Below are 22,439 nucleotides of genomic sequence, written 5' to 3' on the forward strand. Positions count from 1 at the left end.
TACTTCAGTTGATTGAATATTTATCATTGATTGCTGTTACTTCTGTTAGTTCTTTAGAAGTATCAATATTGAGACCAGAGCCAGTAACATCATTAAGAATGAAATGGTACAAGGAGTAACTACAGCACAGCTATAGCTGCGCACTTGTATCACTAAACCACTTGTCTCACTGGTGAGAAGAGTATGTGAATATCAAGATGATGATTGATGATTAACAAATGTTGATCTTCCTTTCGGGGAAAAGTAAATTCACGATACATTTTTTTTTTGGCACTTTTCAAAAGTATAAGCAATTATTCAAAAACATGTTCATGGCAAATAAATTACTTCAAAAGATTGCTTGAATTTTGTTTTTATGCAACCTTTATATGTTTAGATAATTTTACATTTAATTTTAAATATTTTTAATGTGTGTTTAATGCTTTTGTGAGGTGTCTTGCTCAATCAATTGCAGGAAGTTCTTTCTTGTGGAAATACAGAGCTTCAGCAAAAGTTGCAGAGATTTCTGCCATGGGCTAAATATGTTGTGTTATGTACAGTTGTTTCTAAATATTGAAAGTAAGTAATAGCAAAAAGAGGTTTCAGTGGTCAAATGTTGGCTTTCTTAAAAAAAAGAAGTCAATAATTATTTGGATATAGGCCTCCTAGCACCAAAGAATCATTAAGGACCCAGGTATACCATATGCTGCCCTAGCTCCATTTTTGTGAGCTCCAGTCTGCCCTCCCTAGATTACAATTGAGATTTGGCAATGTGATTTTCCCCATATATATATATTTTGTTAAAAGAAAGGGTAAAAAAAATTCCTTGGGTATTTATTTTGTCTTGTAATCCCTATCAACTCTTAACCTTCCCCAATATTCTGAAATTTTTGATCCCATTGATTTTAGTGGTATGTCACCAGCTAAGCTCTTGAAGAAGTGTTAAAAATAAAATACATGACCCCTAAAGTAGTCCATACTTGATCTAGGAATTTATGGTGACTATATAATATTTCTGATTTTCAATTATTGAGGCATTTCAGTATATTGCTAGGAAATAGCTCGGATATGATTAATTTCATTTAAAAGATTCATTTAGTAAATAACTTACCACCATGATATCCTGAAGGATTTATGACAGCAAATGTTTTTATCATACACATTTTATTTTTTAGGAAAAGAAATTATTGGAAGAGAGGATTGCAGAGTTCACTACTAACTTGACAGAGGAAGAAGAAAAATCAAAGAGTTTAGCTAAACTCAAGAACAAACACGAGGCTATGATAACAGAATTGGAAGGTAGGAGAAAAACCTTCATAGAGGTGGATTTATTCAACCTCTCCTCATTAGAATTTCTTACTCGCCATACAAAAGTGGTTACATCTTTATTGGAGACTGAATCTCAAAGAGTTAATGTCACAATCATAGAGTATTTGTATGTGGCATATTGATCAGTCAGATAGAACCATTCAGTGGCTGATCGGTTGAAGGTTACACACTCAGGCAAGCTGTGCTCTGAATAAAAACAATGTCTAAAATAGACAAGTAAGGAAGAAGGGCTAGTTTAATTTCTCCTCCTGAGGGAATATCTTCTTGTGTATACAGTGGTGTCTGAATCTTTAGGTTTCTGTTGCAGCTAGTAACTAAAAGATAGATGTTTGTAGTTATTAATTATACTGGCTTAAGGGTTAAACATTTTTAAAATTGATTATCATTCCAACATTCAGAATGTTAGTGATGGTTTTTCACCATCTCCATAAAGATGATGATGTCTGCTTTAGCCTCAATGTTTTATGGAGAGGAATGAATTAGCCCAAAGAGGTCCAAGGGCAATATTTCTCACTCTTGGGTTTCATTTTAATGTGGAAGCCTGAACTGGGAACTATGCTGTAGGTCATCATCTCTGCCACATACAAGTGTAAGTTGTTACACTTTGGCTATTTGTGTATTTGAATAGTATTTTGAAATCGGAGATGCATCTAAATCTATTATTTCTTTCAGAACGATTACGCCGGGAAGAAAAGCACCGTCAAGAATTGGAAAAGACTCGCAGAAAACTAGAGGGAGACTCCACAGATCTGCACGATCAAATCGCTGAACTGCAAGCTCAAATAGCAGAACTAAAAATGCAGCTGGCAAAAAAAGAAGAGGAGCTTCAAGCAGCTTTGGCTAGGTGAGCTTAGTTGTATTTCTAATTGGAGATGGGATAGGGATAGCAGACCTATAACTTTAAAAAAAAAAAGAGTCATGACGTCTCATGACCTATCAGTTGGCATCAGTTTAAAGCACTCGAGTAGTTAGCCTCCTCAAACTAACCAGTATTGATACTTTCTCTGGTATGGAAAAATGAAACCAAGCATTTCAAATAGAATCCAATTATAGATGTAACAAGTTCACATATTAATAACTTGTTAGAATAGCATTTATCATATAGTTCTATACAATTTATTCAGAAGTAAATTCTAGTGAGTTCAGAAGGATGTTTTTTCAGGTAAATGTGTATAAGAAGATAAGTTTTCTGTACAAAAACATGAAATAATGTGGCATGCTCTTTGTGCCTTTGAACTGTGCAGAGTGGAAGAGGAGGCTGCTCAGAAAAACATGGCTCTGAAGAAGATCCGTGAACTTGAATCCCAAATAACAGAATTGCAGGAGGATTTGGAATCTGAACGCGCTTTTCGAAACAAAGCGGAGAAGCAGAAGAGGGATCTGGGTGAAGAGCTTGAGGCTCTTAAGACTGAGCTAGAGGATACGCTAGACTCAACTGCAGCACAGCAGGAACTCAGGTGATTGTAACAATCTGTTTCTTCAATACATAAAAAATACAGGTCCCCCACTTGGGTCTTAAGATTTGCAGTTTTCCTAACCAAAAATACTGACATCTTGTGCAATTCCCCCCTCTCTTCCTCCCTCCCTTCCTCCCCCCATCCATCCACCCACCCATCCATCCATCCATCCATCCAATTTATATATCAAGTGACTCTGGGCAGTTCTTTTTATGCAGAGTTTCAATCTCTATATTAACTTTGGGATACAAATAAGGTAACTCTATTAATGGTTGTCTAACAAAGGTGTTTGTGACTTCCTGATAGGTCAAAACGTGAGCAAGAAGTGACTATTCTAAAGAAAACCCTGGATGAAGAGGCAAAAACTCATGAGGCTCAGATACAGGAGATGAGGCAGAAGCACAGCCAGGCAATAGAAGAGCTGGCTGAACAGCTAGAGCAAACTAAACGAGTATGTAATTTTTTTTAACAAAACCAAACATTTTCATTCGTTAGATATCCTGATAAGGGCCAAGATTGTGTTTTAGTACCTGTATCTGAGCACAACACTGATGCAGTTTGCAGTTTTTAGAACAGATTGCCAATTGCATGAATTATATTAACAAATGATTCAGTAGAGATTAAAGGTGAAGCTGTCACATAATGTTTTTGAAAATAGGCCACTCATTTCAATATCTGAAAAGCAACAGAGACAGATACTTGATTTAAGGATGGATGATAATTAGGCAAGCTAATAGTTGCTAACAGATTGTCTTTTACCTATGGGGGAATGGGTATTTTAGATATTATATAAATATTATTTTTTATTATAACTGGTAAATCTGCAGAATCTTTTCAGTTTGCTTTATTGGCATAGGCATTGTGAGCCTTGCAGGAAGTTTCAGTTCATGATAACACAAATCTTATTAACACAGAATTGAAAACCTACAGGTTCACTGTTCAGTAGTGTCCAAATTCATATCAGCATTCTGACTCCTACATCAAAATTTTATTTTGAATGAATGAAATTAAAACTTCTAGAGCAGTCTGCCTCACTATAAAATTGTTCTTGTCTTCTAAAGGTGAAAGTGAATCTTGAAAAGGCAAAACAGTCCCTGGAGAGTGAATGTGCTGAACTCTCAAATGAGGTGAAAGCACTTCTGCAGAGCAAAGGAGACTCTGAGCACAAAAGGAAGAGGGTTGACGCTCAACTCCAAGAGCTGCAAGTAAAATTCACAGAAGGGGAGAGAGTCCGGACCGAACTCACTGAGAAAGTTAACAAGTTGCAGGTAAGCATTCAGTATAAGTTCCCTTTTGGTTCTTGATATCTAGCTACCTTGCAAATGCAGGGGCAAAAGAAAACTGTGTTGAAACCCCTAGAATTATTGCTTCACCCCAGTTCCAAATTATGTCAAATATACTAAATAGCTTTGCAAGAGTCCATGTAAAGTTACTACATTTAAAGCCCTACATGGCACAGAATCGGGTTACCTGCAGGACTGCCTCTCTCTGAGAGTATCTGTCTTTCCTATTAGGCTTGTTAAGGGTATGTTCCAGGCTTTTCCCTTAAAAATGCTGTTACCTGATTGGATTTTGGAGGCACACCTGCTCTCAGTCATCCCTCCAGCCCTTTGGAATAGCCTCGTACCTGACATCTGAGGGATCCTCATTCTTTTAGCCTTCAAAGGGCAGTGAAGACATACTTCTTCTCTCAAGTATTGGGGTAGAATGGGTGTAGAGATGTGAGAATGATTGAGGGAAAGAGCGCTTTTGTTTTTAACTATTTTTTTTAATGAATTCTTGTGAGCAGCCTAAAATCATCATAGGAGAATTGGTGACCACATAACTCCTGTAAATAAATAAAATAGTGTGTTTGTAATTTAGATGGATAATAAGCATCTAATATAAATATGCTGCTTGGTATATGTATCTTGCCTGCCATATTAAGATGATACCCAGTAATAAATGACTTTTGCTAATGGATGGTTTCAATGTTTTTTAGGTTGAGTTAGACAACATCACTGGCCTTTTGAATCAGTCTGATAGCAAAACTATTAAATTAGCAAAAGATTTCTCTACATTGGAATCACAACTGCAGGATACACAGGTAAGTTGCCTAATATGTTTTTTTTATGATTGACCAGAGTGACATTTTAAAATACCGTTACATTTTCTATTTATCAGTAACAGATCTTTTAGCTTGACTGAGAAATGCAGATTGCATTTCATAGCCAACTTCAAGTGTGATCAATAGTCATCCTTTGTTTTCTGTAATAGGATCATATGATTCATAGTGAACTGTGGATGTCTTTAAAACAGAAAAAATGCACCTTTTCTGTATCAAATTCTATTCTATACTTTGAAAGCAAAATGCAGTATTCTTGTTCCTTAGTTCTTATTCCAAGCTGGAACCCAGGAAAGAAACAGGAGAACATTTCTAGTTAAGCTGTAAAGTAAAAGTATTTTGAGAACGCTGTATAATCTTGCTTGCCTGATCTTTAGGATGAGGGATGGGGACAAAGATACTAACCACAATGAGAACTTTAGAAAGCCATTGGACTGAGAATGGCCACTAGCTTCTCTTTGTGTTCCATAGCTCAGATGCAATAGGTATTTGGATTTCCACCACTTATTTCTAATAGCAGGCACATGTAAGTCTCAGAAGTAAAATAGTGCAATAAACTTGCTTAGTTATGCATTTAGTAGTGAAATGAAAATAAAGCAACTTAACTCACTCCAAGTGACTTCTGCTAATTGAATTCATTCCAAGTGAGTTCTGCTAGAAGATAATGAAACTGACTTATACATCACATTTAAAAGATATTTTTCTTTGGTTGATAGTTGGTTTGCATTTTAAATTCTGTATTATTGCATTTTTATTTTTGACTTGCAAAATAATTGTGCTAATTCATATTCCTCTGATTGGTGCAGAATATAGATATCAGGACATAAATTGATATTTGATCTTACTTTCTTTCAATTTAGATCTTTAAAATCCCAAGGCAGCTATCAGTTAAAATAATGAAGCATGTCACATAAAGTACTTTGAATTTTGAAAAAGCAGTATATATTCTTAAACAATAAATTTCTTATGGGATAAATATGATAGATTTAATTGAGTTTATCAGGGTTCTCCCCCCCCCCCCCAATAGAAATGCCTTATGCTTTGTTGGAAGATTTGGCAAGTTATCCTACATAACATGAAACTCTGCAGTGCTTTCTTCATGCACTCTTACAGTTTATTTTACTCTTCTGGAAGTAAAAATTGAGTTGGCAAGTTCATTTTGTCTTGTAGAATTTACTGAGTGCCATTAAACTATTTGTATTCAAACTCCTTAGTTTGCAGGTAACCCAAATCACACAATTTGCCCAGTGTTATGTAATTCTTTCTACAGGAGCAAATTCTCGCTCACTGTAGCTCCTGCCCAAGTTTCCTTTTATTTTAGGTCTTCGGGAACTTTGATTGACTCTTCAGTTTATTGATTATTATAGGAACTGCTTCAGGAGGAAACCCGTCAAAAACTGAGCCTTAGCACCAAGCTGAAACAGATGGAAGATGAGAAGAATAGCTTCAAAGACCAACTAGAGGAAGAAGAAGAAGCAAAGAGGAACCTGGGAAAACAGATTTCTGCCCTTCAGTTCCAGGTACTATAGAACAAATTTATAGACTGGATCTGTATGGATATAATATTAAATTAGCTTGAAGGCGGACAGATCCAAACATGTAGAACAGGTCTATGAGTTCAAAAGCTATTGCTCGTTTTTCATTAATGATTACTTGCTAAGTTGTCTGAATGTAATAGACTCTTCAATTGAAATTATGATTTTTAGTGAGCTAGTTCTTAACTGTAGTTTAAAAGTTCGGATTTATCATTTATCTAATCTACGTTTAAACTATAAACTTGAGAAAAGGAACTGTGTTAATATTTTGTAAAACACTGTGAGAATGAGCTTTTCAGGATAAAGAATATAATTTAATGCTGTTAATCTGATACGGAAGTAGAATCTTTCCATTTCTTTTTAATATTGCTAGGGTTGGAGTGTGAGGAAGAATGTCTGACCCTGAGGATTGCTGGATTGTGCAGATTATATCCAAATCAAACTTTCAGAGTTCTGTGTGAAATGTTGGATTAATATCTTGGGTTCTGTGTGAAATGTTGGATTAGTATCTTGGGTGGGAATGGAAAGGTGATTCAAATAGTTTTTCTGTTTTATATAGATCTACTCTGGATCTCTACCTTTGCAAGCTGTATGGCATTTTGTGCCACTACTGCTGCATCTTACATGAGAATGCCATCATGCCTCTTCACTATTTTAAAAAATTGCCCACTTCTTCAATTTTCTTACAATTTTTTTTAGAGGCCAACCTTACATCCTTTTTCTTTTTGAAAAATTGTGTTAAAATCCCATCTCCTGTTTTCTAGTTAGTTAAATAATATTTTTTCCTTACCTAGATTGCAGAAATGAGGAAGAAGATGGATGAAAATGTAGTTTGCCTGGAATCAGTAGAAGAAATCAAGAAGAAGCTTCAGAAAGATTTGGAGGCTATGAGCCAACGTTATGAAGAAAAAGCAGCTGCTTATGACAAGCTGGAAAAGACTAAGACCAGGCTCCAGCAAGAGCTGGATGATATTGCTGTGGATTTGGATCATCAGCGGCAAATAGTTTCTAACCTGGAGAAAAAGCAAAAGAAATTTGATCAGGTACATATCATTGTATTTTGGGTAAACACCTTTGCCCAGATACTTGCTCAGTGAAGGAGTGGAGGCGTCTATGCGGATATCAGAGGTTTCTTGTCTTATGACTAAACAACATAGTATTTGCCTCTTGCAAACAAAAGTTACTACATTTTATCACATTTTCTTGGTTTGATTTTGGTTGGAAAAGAACTATGACCTACACTTGTACTTTTTCTAGCTCAGTTCTAAAACGGTACCAACTGCTATATTTGGGGGCAAGAGGTACTCAGTTATAACTCTTCATCCTAACCCATATGTGGAATTGATGACTAACCTGTATGAGGTGCTCATATTATTTCATTGGTGATACCTGAGGGGACCACCATTCCAGAGAACCAGACATTTCATTTGGAAATCTTATAGTACCATCATTGTTTCTTTTCCAGCTGTTAGCAGAGGAGAAAACAATATCTGCCAAATATGCCGAAGAACGGGACCGTGCTGAAGCAGAAGCACGAGAAAAGGAAACGAAAGCCCTTTCCTTGGCTAGAGCCCTGGAGGAAGCCATAGAGCAGAAAGCAGAGCTAGAGCGACTGAATAAGCAGTTCCGGACAGAAATGGAGGATTTGATGAGTTCAAAAGATGATGTTGGCAAAAGTGTAAGTTGATAGTATTTGAGTGAAAGTGATTATCATAATACAGGCTTGTGATAAATTATAATAAATTATGTTTATTTTTTTGGTTGTGAGCTGCCCAAAGTTTGGTATAAGATGGACGGCTATATAAATGTTTTAACTAAATAAATAATTTGTACCTTAGTCTTTAAAATACTGGACAATAAAAACAATGGCTGTGCCAATATAGGGAAGCTAATTTTGTATCTGTATGCTATAGGTTCACGAGTTGGAAAAGTCAAAAAGGGCTCTGGAGCAACAAGTAGAAGAGATGAAGACTCAGTTGGAAGAGCTAGAGGATGAACTGCAGGCCACAGAAGATGCTAAATTGCGCTTAGAAGTAAACCAGCAAGCCATGAAGGCACAGTTTGAACGAGATCTCCAGGCCCGAGATGAACAAAATGAAGAAAAGAGAAAGCAGCTGATGAGACAGGTAGTTACCAACTCTCTGATAAATTAGTAAGCATTACTTTTTTTTTGTCCCCTTGCATTAGGATGTGGGACCTGGATTGTGTTAATGCGTAAACTGTCTTCTTTACAGGTGCGAGAAATGGAAGTGGAGCTGGAAGATGAAAGGAAACAGCGCTCTATTGCTGTAGCTGCCAGAAAGAAGCTGGAAATGGACCTCAAGGGTTTGGAGGCCCATATAGATTCTGCTAATAAGAATCGTGAGGAAGCGATTAAACAGCTCCGGAAGTTACAGGTGAGGTTTGCTGTGTGTATAATGCTGATTTTTTTTTGTTGCTATGTCACAAGCAGATGAAGTGAAGCAAGCAATCCAAACAATGATCAAGGATTAGCAGTTGTTACTTTGATTTAGGAAAAAAGTCTAGTTGTATGAATCTTCAGATGGTTTTTATGAAAAATCTGTTTCCTTTTAGAAAGTTGTGTTGCCCGCATGAGCCAACAACCAGTTCCATCCTGGTCTCTTTTCATTTTCGTTGGCCCACTGGCCTCTAATTCTAGATGTTATCTCATGGGAAATGGACTAATGACATTCCTGAGCCACAGTAGTATGCATGTCAGTGGGGGACTGTAATTGTAGAGGAGGTATCTGGTGAGGTGAACAACATGAAGGTTTAGAGGTGAGCAGTCCGCCTCCTTTTGAAGTTTGAGGCCTCCACCCACTCTGTCCTTAGTTGGGCTTTTGTCTTTCCTTCAGAGACAGAAGAGTTTAACTAGTCCTTGAAAACTAAGCTGAATTGATCTGATAACATCCCGTTTAAAGTATTTTGCAGAGGGAATGCTTTATATATAGAAGTTCTCACATTGAATCTTTGGCTGCATCAGTTAAACATTGTTGGGTTACAGAGTTGAAAAATATTAGATGCCTGAAGTCTTGGAGACCTGTTGACAATAAATTAGACTTGTAATTTGGGCAAAGTACACACTGAATCTGATTTGTTATCAAGCAGTTTCATATACTCATGAATTTATAACTTTTTAGGCCCAGATGAAGGATTGCATGCGGGAACTGGATGACACACGTGCCTCAAGAGAAGAAATTTTGGTACAGGCTAAAGAAAATGAAAAGAAGTTGAAGAATATGGAAGCAGAAATGATCCAAATGCAGGAGGTAATCTAATTTTTGGGAGGGGGGGGAAACCTAATAAACGCTAGGAGAATCTATTTGCCTATATGTTTTAGGTGGAGTGCAAGAAAGCTATAAAAATTAAAGGCATGAAAAAAATGAAAATGGAACTGTTAAAAATAATTTATTCCAGCTCCATTGATTATAATTCTTATATTTCTATCCCTACAAGCCCCTTTGTTACCACCACTAACATAAACTTATTTCATAAGTTTACATAAAATTATTTCATTACATTGCTTTTTGTTCTTTAAATATTTCAGTTCATTCTTTTTGAGGACGTCATCATATCTGTCACAGTTTTCTCTCACTTGTCAGTCTGTTCCCTTCTTATGTTTCTTTTGCAATTCAGTCTTTATTCATTCTCTCTGAATGACCTAAATACTACAAGTACTTTGTACTGGTCACTTCAATTTACATCCATTCAATACATAATATTTCAGTGACAGTATTTTGTTGCTTTATCATGCATATTTCTTAAGTACCTCATTTCCACTACATTCAGCTTACTCATTTGCTTCTGTCCCATTCCAGATAATTTCTTTATTTTAAAATCAATTCACTGTGCTGGAGGCTCCTTATTAAGCCTTCTTCAGGCACTTCCAAAACAATTTTGTTTCCATCAAAATTGCTTTACATTTTCTTTTCCTTTTTCAACCTTTACTACCACTTCCTCTTTTTCAGCTATTGTTTTTGCTGTGTAACATTATATAATGTCATCCTCTCATTCTGTCATTATAGTGATACTGTGAAACATAATTTTATGCTCTCCATTCTAAACAGTGTCCGCATCCAATTTCCTTAAGGCCATTTTCCATTCATTGAACACTTTATTAAATAGGAAACATATCACAATGTCCATTTTCCCCCTATTTCTGCCACTACCAAATAATCATCTGTCTCACATTCACAATATGTTATTATTCTTGTATTCTTCACTAATTTTCTTTCAACATAATCAAATCAATTATTCATTTACATTTTTATTTATTCCTTTGCCATATGTGTAGGTATGAATAGATTTTGTTTTTGAAGTAGTTAATTTTGATTTATTCTAGAGTCCAAATCTTTTTTTGTACTTCTCCCATTTCCAGGAGATATCATTCACATTGTCAAGCAAAATGACTTTTCCATTGATCACATTCATTCAGAACACTGCACATTTTCTCTGATTCTTCCATTATCACCAGTCATTGCAGTATAGCATGCAACTATCATTAATGTAGGGATTACTACATTATACACAAACTAAAGAAACCTAGGTAACATATTTTCTAACATACATTTTATCCTTTAATTCATAATCTTATACCACCATTTCTCTATGCATATCAACACTAATCTGCAAAATCAGACCACTTTCATTGACATTTATCAAATCCTTCCTCTTTATTATTTTTACTTTATTTCATCTATTAATCCATACTTTTTACCATTTATTCCTCTTATATTGAAAATTATAATCTTACATGTGGCATGGATCATCAACAAATTAACCAATAGTTTATTGGCTTTGCCTGCTATCATGACTTGTGGTCATAAGGCTTTCATGTTGCCTATTTTAGTAAACTAGGGAAGGTATAGACTTAGTCAAGGACAGAACCGGTCAGTTTTGGCATATTTTAGCCAGCATGCCACAGCACAAACATACCATTTTTTAATCTTATATGTTCACATTATTCTTTGCAAGCTGGGATGAGGTTATCTTCCAGGCCAGCCTATTATTGTCTGCATTCTGTCAGTTAGGAAGTAAATTCAGTGACCTAATCAATAGATTGATGTTAAAGTAGGAATACATGAGAATTTTGAGCTGTTAAAAATAGTTGTTTCTCCAAATTTTTCTTGATTCTTTCTAGAGACAGATGGACGGATAGATCGATCAGATTAGATAGATAGATAGATAGATAGATAGATAGATAGATAGATAGATAGATAGATATAGATAAATAGAAAGAAAGAGAGAAAGAGAGAAAGAAAGAAAAACATGGATGTTTTGATTAGTTTGTGATTACATGCCTGGTAGCTTTAGATGCTGTTTTGGCAAGTGATTGCTAGTTGAGATAGAAATCCCAAATTACATTGGCAGCAGTTAAATTTTTAACTGTAGCTATAAACACTAGGTTTTTATTAATAAATTATTTTTGATTCTAAAAAGTTCCTTCCTTCCTTCCTTCCTTCCTTCCTTCCTTCCTTCCTTCCTTCCTTCCTTCCTTCCTTCCTTCCTTCCTTCCTTCCTTCCTTCCTTCCTTCCTTCCTGTCTGCCTATCTATCTATCTATCTATCTATCTATCTATCTATCTATCTATCTATCTATCTATCTATTGTGACATAAAAAGTATATGATTGTCCTAGTTATAACTAGATTACAATACTTGCTTTTTAAAGCTTCATTTTCACAAGGAGTTTGTGTACATCTTTCTCTGATTTCAGGAGCTTGCAGCTGCTGAACGTGCTAAGCGCCAGGCTCAACAAGAGAGGGATGAGCTGGCTGATGAGATTGCTAACAGTAGTGGCAAAGGGTGAGAAATAGCACTTTTTTACTTTCTTTCATGGCACAATAAGCTGGTTCTGCAAAAGAGGTTCCATGGTGCCTATACCTTAAGTGCTGATAATTAGATGTAAAATGTTCTGTTTCTGGAGACAGATTAGTTCATAACTTTCTGTGAATTGCTTTATAGATGATAAATAATCAGGTATGTTTTTCTTCAAAATGTTGTATATGAATATATTTCTTTTGTACCTCAGAGCTCTGGCCTTGGAAGAAAAACGTCGCTTGGAGGCTCGGATAGCTCAGCTTGAAGAAGAATTGGAGGAAGAGCAGAGTAATACAGAGTTGGTGAACGATCGTCTCAAGAAGGCAAATCTTCAGGTATTTGCTTGAGAGGTTTCAATTGGTTTGAGTTTAGAATGCTGTGTGAAACCTGAAATGGTGGCTTTTAAACCTTGGTTAATGGCTTAATATACTGTGCAACATCAGCTGATTATGAGATATTCAACAAACTAGATATCAAGCAGTGATAACTTGTGCAGCTACTGATAATGAGCCGAAGTTACAACCATAAATATTTACTTTAGAAAAGTTTTTTTAAAAATCACGTATGTGACATATATAACTATATGTATATAATTTTCTTTATTGGCACTGAACAGGGATTGCTTTTCTATACTCTCCTGCCCTGCATCATTTCAATCTAAAAGATAAGATTTTAGTAAAAGTGACACAAATGGGGAAAGGAGAGACTAACGGACGTGGAGGAAGAAATATTCATAATATATAAAGTTTTCACATACCTCTTTTCTAGATTGATCAGATAAATACAGATCTGAATGCAGAACGCAGTAATGCCCAGAAAAATGAAAATGCTCGCCAACAAGCAGAGCGTCAGAATAAGGAACTAAAGGCAAAGCTTCAGGAAATGGAGAGTGCTGTGAAATCTAAATACAAGTCTTCTATCACTGCTCTTGAGGCAAAAATAGTACAGCTGGAGGAACAGCTCGACACTGAGACAAAGTAGGTATTGATAATTTACCGGGCATTCACTGTCCATTTTTGTTGCAGTTTAATGGCCCTGTACATGATTTGTCTTTACTTACAGCAGGGGTAAGTAATCAAACTGGATTTCTTCAAGGGCTGGGTCAGCACTGTAGTTCTCTGTGGAGGAGGGGAGAAACAGGATGGACGCCTCATGCAGCACCCTGCTGGCCAAAACGGGGTGCAGGGTGGCTGCTCGCAGGTTCCCCTGCGCCCTGTTTTCAGCCTGGATGGCCTCCTGCAGCACTTTGCCAGCCAAAACCAGGCCACGTGGAGGCCTCAGGGGGCCTCTGCATGGCCTGTTTTCAGCTGACAAAGTGCTGCTGGAAGCTGGGGAGGCTGAAAACGGGCTGTGTGCAGGCCTCTGCAGCAATCCATTTTGGTCGGCAGAGGCACCATAGCCGGTCTTTTGATATTTCCAGGCTGGCCCCATGGGCCAAATTTAAGTACCCCGCAGGCTGGATTTAAGTACCCCGCAGACCGGCCCTTGGGCCTTGAGTTTGACACCTCTGACCTAGAGGAACAATGAAAAGAAATAGAGGAGTTAATTGAGAATGATTTACATGGTCAAAATTCAGCAGCCTTTTGTAATGTACATACCACCTAAATTTTAGGTGCTGATCATTCTAACCTTCATTAAATCCTGGAAATGAAGTCCTTAGAAAAAGATTGAGTGAAAGGCAGATCAGTCAGTGTGAATGCTGAGGTCTTCCAGGTTATCTAGATTACAAAATTGATATTTGAAGTAGATAGATAGAATTATTTATTGGCCAAGTGAACACACAAGGAATTTGTCTTTGGTGCATATGCTTTCAGTGTACCTAAAGAAAAAATAAAATACATTCATCAAGAATCGTATGATATATTATTGATAGTCATAGGTTACTAATAAGCAATCAGATCACACTAGGAAACAAATAAAACTATATAAATTGTAAAGATACAAGCAACACGTTTATAGTCATAAGTGGGAAGAGAAGGGTACTCGGAAGGATGAGAATAATAATAGTAATACAGTCTTAGTAAATAATTTGACAGTGTTATGGGAGTTAGCTGTTTAGCAGAGTGATGGCATTCGGGGAAAATGTCCTTGTGTCTAGATGTATATGGCAATTGTATATTGGCCCTCAGTGACTCCAGTTTCTAGCTCCTTCAATTGTTCCATTGTACACTCAACTATTACGTTTCTCTTATTTAGCAGTTTTGGGGTTAGGAAAACGTTTCAATGGAAGAGAATATTTATAGCTCAGGGTGGAATTGTAAAATTTTTGTACTTTCTGAGCTTGGTTGTTTTCTTGTAGATGGTTAATTACCAAACTAGGTTACATTTTCAGTGCTAAGATAGGATTTATATGCTAGTGGCTTGCCACTAGCTTATATGCATTTATATGCTAGTGGCTTGCCCTGTCAGTGTTGGTGGTAGTGGTCTTGCTGGTTTCTGGATTAGGCTATTGTTTACTGTTAAGTTGTTTGCCATGCAGGACAAACATAACTGTTCAATGTAGTGCAACAGAGTGCTTGATGGTGGCAAGCACACAGCTCAGACTATAGAGAGCCTTCATAGACTAAACCAAGTAGTGTCCCATTTTCTTTTTTTCTTTTTGAAACAAATTTTATTAATTTTAACAAGAAACAAACAAGACAAAACATCATTAAACACTAAAAAAAACCCACTTTCCATCATAGATCTTTACAAAGCAGGTAACACATTATTTTATATCACATTTTTCTAATTTATCTCATTTTTACATTATCTGCTCATCTTGATATCCTATCCCAATTTCTCCTTTTCCTTCTATTGTCCAGATTATATTTCTTACTAATCAAAATTTTTGCCTTTTTAAAAAAAACAATAGACAAAACATACATAACATAGAACATAAAAAACCTCATTTCTGAAAGCTGCTTAATCCCGGGTTAAAACTCTTCGCACAGACACAAATTCAAAAAACAATATTTACTTTATATGTCAATCCATATCTTATTACCATTTTCAATTTTCTGTATAACTTCTTCCCTCTTTTATCTTTCTTAATTATATTTTGTTTATCTTATCTCAATACAATTCATAGTACTTAACATTTTTTGTCTGTTCCTTTACAGTTATCCATTCATCTTTTTTCTTTAAATATACTCTCCTGTAGACTAATTGGAGTAACACCTTTAACTCTTTTCCCTAGCTTCACAATACTTAATATAACACTTAAATTATATTGAGATTCTGGTTAGTACATTCTAAAATTACACAAGAAAAAATATTATGAAAAAAGCAAATAGGCTAAAATTACAAAATGTAAGCCTATAACCCACTAGGAATACCATAAAAGAGCAAATCATACATACTAATACACATTCTACTCTGAATACACATAGAAAATCGCACTTTTATGTACCTTCCAGAATTCCTTTTTCATTTAAATTTACCCATTGTCTCTAAATAGATTTTGTTTCTAGTAGTGTCCCATTTTCTATTTGCTTTGGTCCTAACTGGAACTTCACTTAGATATTGCAGTTTGTTGCAGTGCCAACTTCAAAAAGGTTTGTGGCAGTTTGTTGCAGGCCTATCAGCCTTGTAACCTTTAGGATACAAACATGCATGACCTATCTATTTTCTTTAAAGGGAACGCCAAGCTGCCAGCAAGCTGGTCCGACGTACTGAGAAGAAGCTGAAAGATGTTATTCTACAAGTGGAAGATGAAAGACGCAATGCTGAACAATATAAAGATCAGGTATATGCAGTTTCAAAACTGATGCTTGATAATCCAAGCTGCATGGCAGAAACCACTGCCTACAACTCTACAAAGTTCAACTGTTTAGCAAGTTAAGATGTTAGCAGTTAGTTTATTGATTTCTACAACCTTTTTGCTACGACCAAATATTCCTGCTTTAATACATTTTTGTCAGTCATATATGTGATTGGGTAATCAGATGTCTAATAATGGAAATTCTCAATTTTAGGATTGAGGTATCCTGTTTGTATTGCTTAAGTTATAAACTCTGGAATCATAGATCAATCTCCAAGATAAGAATTGAATGTATTACATTAGGATCAAGAAACTTTGTTCAAGTTCTCATTGTATGACTTTGGGCCAGGTACTATCTTGGCCTAACATACCCATAGACCACCTAATTTGATACAGATTGCCCTTGGGTAGTACAGTAGACTCTCTGGTCATGAACACTTCTGATTCCGACCAAATTGGTTCTGGCCAAAAAATCCACATCATTTTTGAATCGGGTCACGATTCAAAAATTGGGTGGCGATCAAATACAGCCGCCACCGATTCCCTTTCCATACTGATTCCCTTTCCACACCCTTCCATGCCAATATTTTTTGTAGGCATATGCTCAGTCAGTCTTGTTTCCGGTCATGACCAAATCGGGTTGCAATCGAAGTTACGGAGCCAATTAGGGTCGTGACCAGAGGTTCTACTGTACTGTGAGCTATTAGGGGAAAGGAAGGATTTCAAAATAATAATAAATGAAATTGACTTTGTATAGTCAGGTTCAGGAATATTCTATATGAGAAGAGTGCTAGTACTTCAAAGGACGTACTTATGCCATTTCAGATTGTGAGGCAACTTTGTCAGAATGGAAAAAGACATGACTTAATGATTTGAAGTGTTTTGCTAGGCACCTCTTTTGAAGAATTTGCACTTAGTTTATAGGCTGCATTTTAAAGATTCCAAGTCAGGGTTGATATGTGCATGTGAATAAACTAGAACCCTGATGATTCCTCTTTATTGCACTATAGGCAGATAAAATAAGTGCACGCTTGAAGCAACTTAAGCGTCAGCTGGAAGAGACAGAAGAAGAAGCGCAACGAGCCAACGCAGCTCGCAGAAAGCTGCAACGAGAAGTGGAGGATATCACTGAGACCTCTGATGCCATGAACCGGGAGATTACTTCCCTGAGAAGCAAACTTAGGTAAAATTGCTGTTCACGTAAACTTTCCTTAACATTTTTACCTTGAGCATGTTAATGTCCGAATGAGTAGATTGCCTAAGTATGGAATACTAGCATTCCCATATAACTTGTGCTACTTTCTCCAATAGACGAGGAGATATGCCCTTTGTGATGACACGCCGGATTCCCAGGAAGGGACCAGGTGAAGTGTCTGATGAAGAACTGGATGGCAAGGCAGATGGTGGTGATGCCAAAGCTACTGAATAGAATTGCTTCCAGGTTACCCATTATCAAATGACCTACCCTCCCTTTGTCACAAAACCCTTCTAAAGTGTGCTGGGGAAAGTGGATCATAGTGTTACAGTGTTTCTTGGACTATTTGGAGCCATCAGACATTAGTGTCATCTCTCCCAGCATCACACTCTTTTGTATTGAATGCCAAAGAGTCTGTAGTCTGATATGAGACAGGGCACTACAATGCCTATAACATTGATTGTTCTTCCCACAGCTGCCAGTAAATGTTTGTAATTTGGTGGGAAAGAGAGTACTTTTTGTTGCTATAAATCAACTATTTTCTTCTAATAACGAGTTTGTGATAGAGGCAAGAAACCACCCTTTATTCCTCCTCTTTTGTTTGCTTTTGGCAATCATGTTCGGTGACCTCATAGTTTCTACTTCTTCAGTCTGTCCACTTAGCAGTCTAAGGGTCATGTTGAATAGGAAAAGCAAGGATTCCCAGCATGCCTTCCAAATGTCTTTGAAATCATGTAGAACACAAAGTCTCGGGTATGGATGAAGAGGAAGGAAGCTTCTCTTACAAGAGACTTCATTAATTTGATCCCTCCTTGTAACCAATACCTGGACAGTTCTGAAGTGCAATGGTGTCTCAGGCTTTATGTCTAAGATGGAATGAATCAATAATTAATGACAAGTCAAGAAAGCATCAAGTTTTCCTATGTTCTTATTGGAGAACCTGTTTGGGACCAAATATATTTAATGGTAAGAAACAGAACTTTAGTGAGTTTGAATGGAGTATGGGCAAGGAAGTGCTTCTTTACTCTAATGTCCAAGCCTCTAGCTCTATAATCAGGGGATAGGTTTAGTTATTCTGCACACTGACTAAGAGTATATTAAAGAAGAAGAAAAACTTTTAATCTGCACAGATGATATGTTGAAGACCTTGGTATCTCTTGTTTATAAGTAATTAAGAAAATACAGTAAAGGTCTTTATCACTGCCTTTCTATGGGGACTGCAATTATATAGATAGTCTTTACTTTTCTACACCATACACTGGTTGCTGGATTTATCTGTATACTTAACCATATTGTATATGCTGCATTTAAACTTCTAAGTAAATGACAAAATTAAAATAAGAATACCCTATACTGTATGGTTATTGCTCTCACTGCAGGAACCTCCTATCCCTGTTGCTGTCACCAAACCAAATTTGCAAACCTTTTATATAATAAGTGCCTTAGCATGTGTCTCCACTACGATCAGTAATGGATTGCCGGTGCTCCTCTAACAATAAAGATTATCCATGTACTACCATCTGCTGTGTGTACTTCTCTACCTTGGGTTGGAATACAGTGAAAGTGAGAGGAGCTGCCATAATGGAGCAAATTACGTGCCTCTGTTTTGCACTAAACAGGATGCGGACAGGTAGAGATTAATAGAGATTGATAAGAACCTTGTCGCTGTGAAGAGTTTTTGATGAAAGTCTAGAGTTTCTCACAAAACGCATGAGATACAGAGAGTAGGGAATATGTGTTTGGATGTAAAATAATCTAGCAAGATTATTGTAACCCTGTCCTTTTACATTAAAATGCCCCCCCCCCCCCAAAAAAAAACCCCTAAAGTTCTTATAGAATCCCAGCTATAAACTAAAGGAGGCCAGTACTGGCAATATAATCTGTTATCTGTGGCTAAGGGCTACACATAAATCAAATGTTCAACTATGCACTTAAATTTTTGTTATATAAAATGGTATCATCTGAGGCAAACAGTGACTTCTTTGCATGGAACACTGGGAATTTTCTAACATGGCTTGTTGAATAACCGACTCTGTTCTGCTTTCTGTAAGTCATAATGGATGTGTTATATCACTTTAATTCAAAACTCAACAAACTTCATTAAACTTTAGCATCATGTGTTACTCAGTAATAAGATCTGAACACGAAGCTGTGCTATATAATAGAAAGTTTTCAATAAAGTAAATGTCCTTATGCTTCCCTAGCAAATAATTGAAAAACAAAAAAAACATTGGCTGTTCTAAAAGTGCATATTGCTGCTGTTATGCAAAATCCATCAGCCAAGAACTGTAAGTAAGTGGCATACAGGCAGTCTTGATTTACTATCACAGTTGGGACTGGAATTTCCAGCGCAAGTCTGTGTGGCAGTAAAGTGAGATTTCACATGATTGGACCCAATTTAATGACCATTTTACCACTGCTGTTAAGCGAATTGCATGGCCATTAAGTGAATCACATGACTGTTAACGGAATAAGAGTTATGTGAATCCAACTTCCTGTTGACTTTGCTTGTCAGAAGCCAGCTAGGAAGATTGCAAATCACTCTGCAACTGTTGCAGATGTGAGCTGGTTGACAAATACCTGAATTGTGATCCCATGACTGTGTGTGTGTGTGTGTGTGTGTGTGTGTGTGTGTGTGTGTAAAATTTTGAGGCCGGGTCATAATTCACTTTTTCAGAGGTTGTCATAACTTTGAACCATTGTTAAACAAAAGGACTACCAGTAGTCCATTTCAATGTATTTGTAGGAAATTGTCATTTTATTCTTTTAGAAAGGTGGCAGTTTGATTCTATTTTCTAACTGCCAAACTGGTATTCATAAATAGCAGAAATGAAATAATCCACTTTAACTGAAAATCTTTGGTTATTTTGATATACGGTACAAAATAGGAGGAAGATCAATAATATTCCAGCGCTTGATTTGTTTTTATGTATCTTACTTGATAAAAAATATTAGTAACGTAATGAAAATCAACACAGCCATATTCAAATATAGAAATTTCTTTTAAAGAATAAACAGTCTCTGGTAGTCTAGATATTGCTAACTATAATTTTCAGAAACCCTAGGTAACACAATGGGAAACATATAATTGTAATACAAATTTAATTTATTGGTCAATTCCTTATAATCCCATTAGAGTGACAGTTATAATGATTAAGGATACCTTTTAAAATAATGAAAAGGATGCATTTGAAAACAAAGTGCAGCACTTCAAATTAGTTCATAGTTTAGATGTTTATATTCCTTTTAGATGAGTGTAGAACAATTCATAAAATAATCTTAAAATCACAATAAAAACAGCTCTTAAACTATGTTCTGCAATCAAGTTAAATTCCAACATTATTTTAAAAAGAAAAAGCACTATGCTAAGTAGATCACATGTATTAAGTAATGATTCTCTTCCAGATGGTATGTTTATAATTTTATGACCTGAAGAAACATAACATTGTGATATTCAGGGGCAGGGGATGGTAGGAAGGCTCAAGACCAAAACTGAAAGGATTTATTGATATTGGACGCAAGGGCTAAAATACAATTATGCTCAGGCCCTCCAAAGGGAAATTTAGTCACTCCGAGATCCCTTCTAGAGCTCAATTGGCTGAACAGTATTTCAAGATTGCTTTTCTTCAAGTTTATGAAGACACAACTGAGATTATGCACTGCATCTTGTGTTGAAACTATATATCAAGATAGGACATGGAGTTTGATTAGGAGTTGCATGACATACTGCAACATAAACTTATAGTGGCTGATACATACAACATGTCAGGCTAAAACATTGATACAGCTTGAAACAGAAGGGGAATGGGGAGGAAAAGAATTTAAAAAGTGCTGAGAAAGGATGTCTTACTCAGTTTTTGTGAACCCCTGCCTACATAAACTTGTACATTGCCAAGATTATTTGTTGTTATTGTTAGTCGCGAAGTCGTGTCTGACCCATCGCGACCCCATGGAAAACGGTCTCCAGGCCTTCCTGTCCTCTACCATCCCCAAAGTCCATTTAAGCTCATGCCGACTGCTTCAGAGAATCCATCCAGCCACCTCCTTCTTTGTCGTCGTCTTCTTTTACCATCAATCGTTCCCAGCATTAGGCTCTTCTCCAGAGAGTCCTTCCTTCTCATTAGGTGGCCAAAGTATTTTGAGTTTCATCTTCAGGATCTGGCCTTCTAAAGAGTAGTCAGGGTTGATCTCCTCTAGGAATGATCAGTTTGATTGCCTTGTAGCCAAGATTATACCTGTGTTTTATAGAGATCAAATACAAGAAAACCTTCACACCCCAAGTCTTGGGAAGACAAGATTGAGAAAACTTTAAATATATGAAGGGATGTTTTTATATTATATGCAGTGGAGAGATTCAAGCCATTGTTAGAAAGTTGGGAAACAAGCTGCAAGGAAATGACTTTGCTGCACTTATTTATTGTTAGTCATTTTATAGTAATAGCTGTTGGGCAATATACATTAAAAACAAAAAGTTACTACTTTTAAAAAATACAAATACCATAAATGTAAAATGCCTTTAAATACCATGCACTAACAAAGAAATTCAAAGGCACAAGAAAATCACTATTTTAGTTTGGTGCTGCAAGGAGAGACATCATACAGTCTTCTCAGAAGGGAATACAATGGACAACTGAAAAGATCTGCCTCCAAATCATCTTGAACTTAACATAATTATGTTCTGCTACTGAACATTCATCTTTCTCTCCAGAATCCAGGAAGTTTTGTCCTTGTTGTAATGGAGATAGTGAGGTAGATGTGGGAAGTCTTATTGCTAGAGAACATTTATTCTGTAAATTACGTTACTTCAATATTGGAAATACTTATCCAGGTATAAGGGGTGGAACTACACATGCTCAACAAATGGATTTGTTAATGGGCAAATAATTCCAAGTTGTGTAGGAAGAGAGAAATTTGGAATATTTTAAATAAGAATGAGGTAAAATTAAGTGTCAGAAACACTGAAGCTATTTATACAGTAATTCTATGATGAAAAGGAACAAATTTAATACCATGTTCCTTGCATGCAATTACATTCTCAGATTTAATCCCTGACACCTCAATGCAGAGCTTGTACAGATCTTAGTCTGAAACTCTTGAAAACTGCTGAACACATTCATTGGAAGTTCTGGAATCTGCAATATCAAAGCAATTATAGGACTGACATGACTAATATTTGGATATGGTATTTTTATGCTACATTTTAGTTTGCAGCATAGAAAATGCAAAGTGCATGTGTTCAGCAGTAGTCACATATCAAACACATTTTTGTGTGAAAAAGTT

The 22,439-nt window shown here is 36.3% G+C and overlaps 1 protein-coding gene across 7 annotated transcripts in view; it reads left to right on the forward strand.

Annotated features, from left to right (window-relative positions):
* MYH9 (myosin heavy chain 9) overlaps positions 1 to 18,678 on the forward strand; it is a 68,565-nt gene extending 49,887 nt beyond the window's left edge. For all 7 annotated transcript variants that reach the window (XM_087934831.1, XM_087934833.1, XM_087934836.1 and 4 more), the window contains exons 24-41: positions 1,155 to 1,278; positions 1,981 to 2,152; positions 2,553 to 2,765; positions 3,072 to 3,216; positions 3,827 to 4,033; positions 4,747 to 4,851; positions 6,237 to 6,389; positions 7,199 to 7,447; positions 7,870 to 8,082; positions 8,318 to 8,530; positions 8,639 to 8,800; positions 9,545 to 9,673; positions 12,119 to 12,207; positions 12,434 to 12,557; positions 12,991 to 13,199; positions 15,841 to 15,949; positions 16,975 to 17,147; positions 17,276 to 18,678. In XM_087934831.1, the coding sequence (XP_087790957.1) occupies positions 1,155 to 1,278; positions 1,981 to 2,152; positions 2,553 to 2,765; positions 3,072 to 3,216; positions 3,827 to 4,033; positions 4,747 to 4,851; positions 6,237 to 6,389; positions 7,199 to 7,447; positions 7,870 to 8,082; positions 8,318 to 8,530; positions 8,639 to 8,800; positions 9,545 to 9,673; positions 12,119 to 12,207; positions 12,434 to 12,557; positions 12,991 to 13,199; positions 15,841 to 15,949; positions 16,975 to 17,147; positions 17,276 to 17,393 (2,907 nt within the window). In that variant the 3' untranslated portion in view covers positions 17,394 to 18,678. The remainder of the gene's footprint in view (positions 1 to 1,154; positions 1,279 to 1,980; positions 2,153 to 2,552; positions 2,766 to 3,071; positions 3,217 to 3,826; positions 4,034 to 4,746; positions 4,852 to 6,236; positions 6,390 to 7,198; positions 7,448 to 7,869; positions 8,083 to 8,317; positions 8,531 to 8,638; positions 8,801 to 9,544; positions 9,674 to 12,118; positions 12,208 to 12,433; positions 12,558 to 12,990; positions 13,200 to 15,840; positions 15,950 to 16,974; positions 17,148 to 17,275) is intronic.
* The last annotated feature ends 3,761 nt before the right edge of the window (positions 18,679 to 22,439 follow it).

This window comes from Pseudonaja textilis, chromosome 5, assembly GCF_049901715.1.
Source record: "Pseudonaja textilis isolate UNSWEBS1 chromosome 5, rPseTex1.2, whole genome shotgun sequence".
In the NCBI taxonomy this organism is placed as follows: Eukaryota; Metazoa; Chordata; class Lepidosauria; order Squamata; family Elapidae; genus Pseudonaja; species Pseudonaja textilis.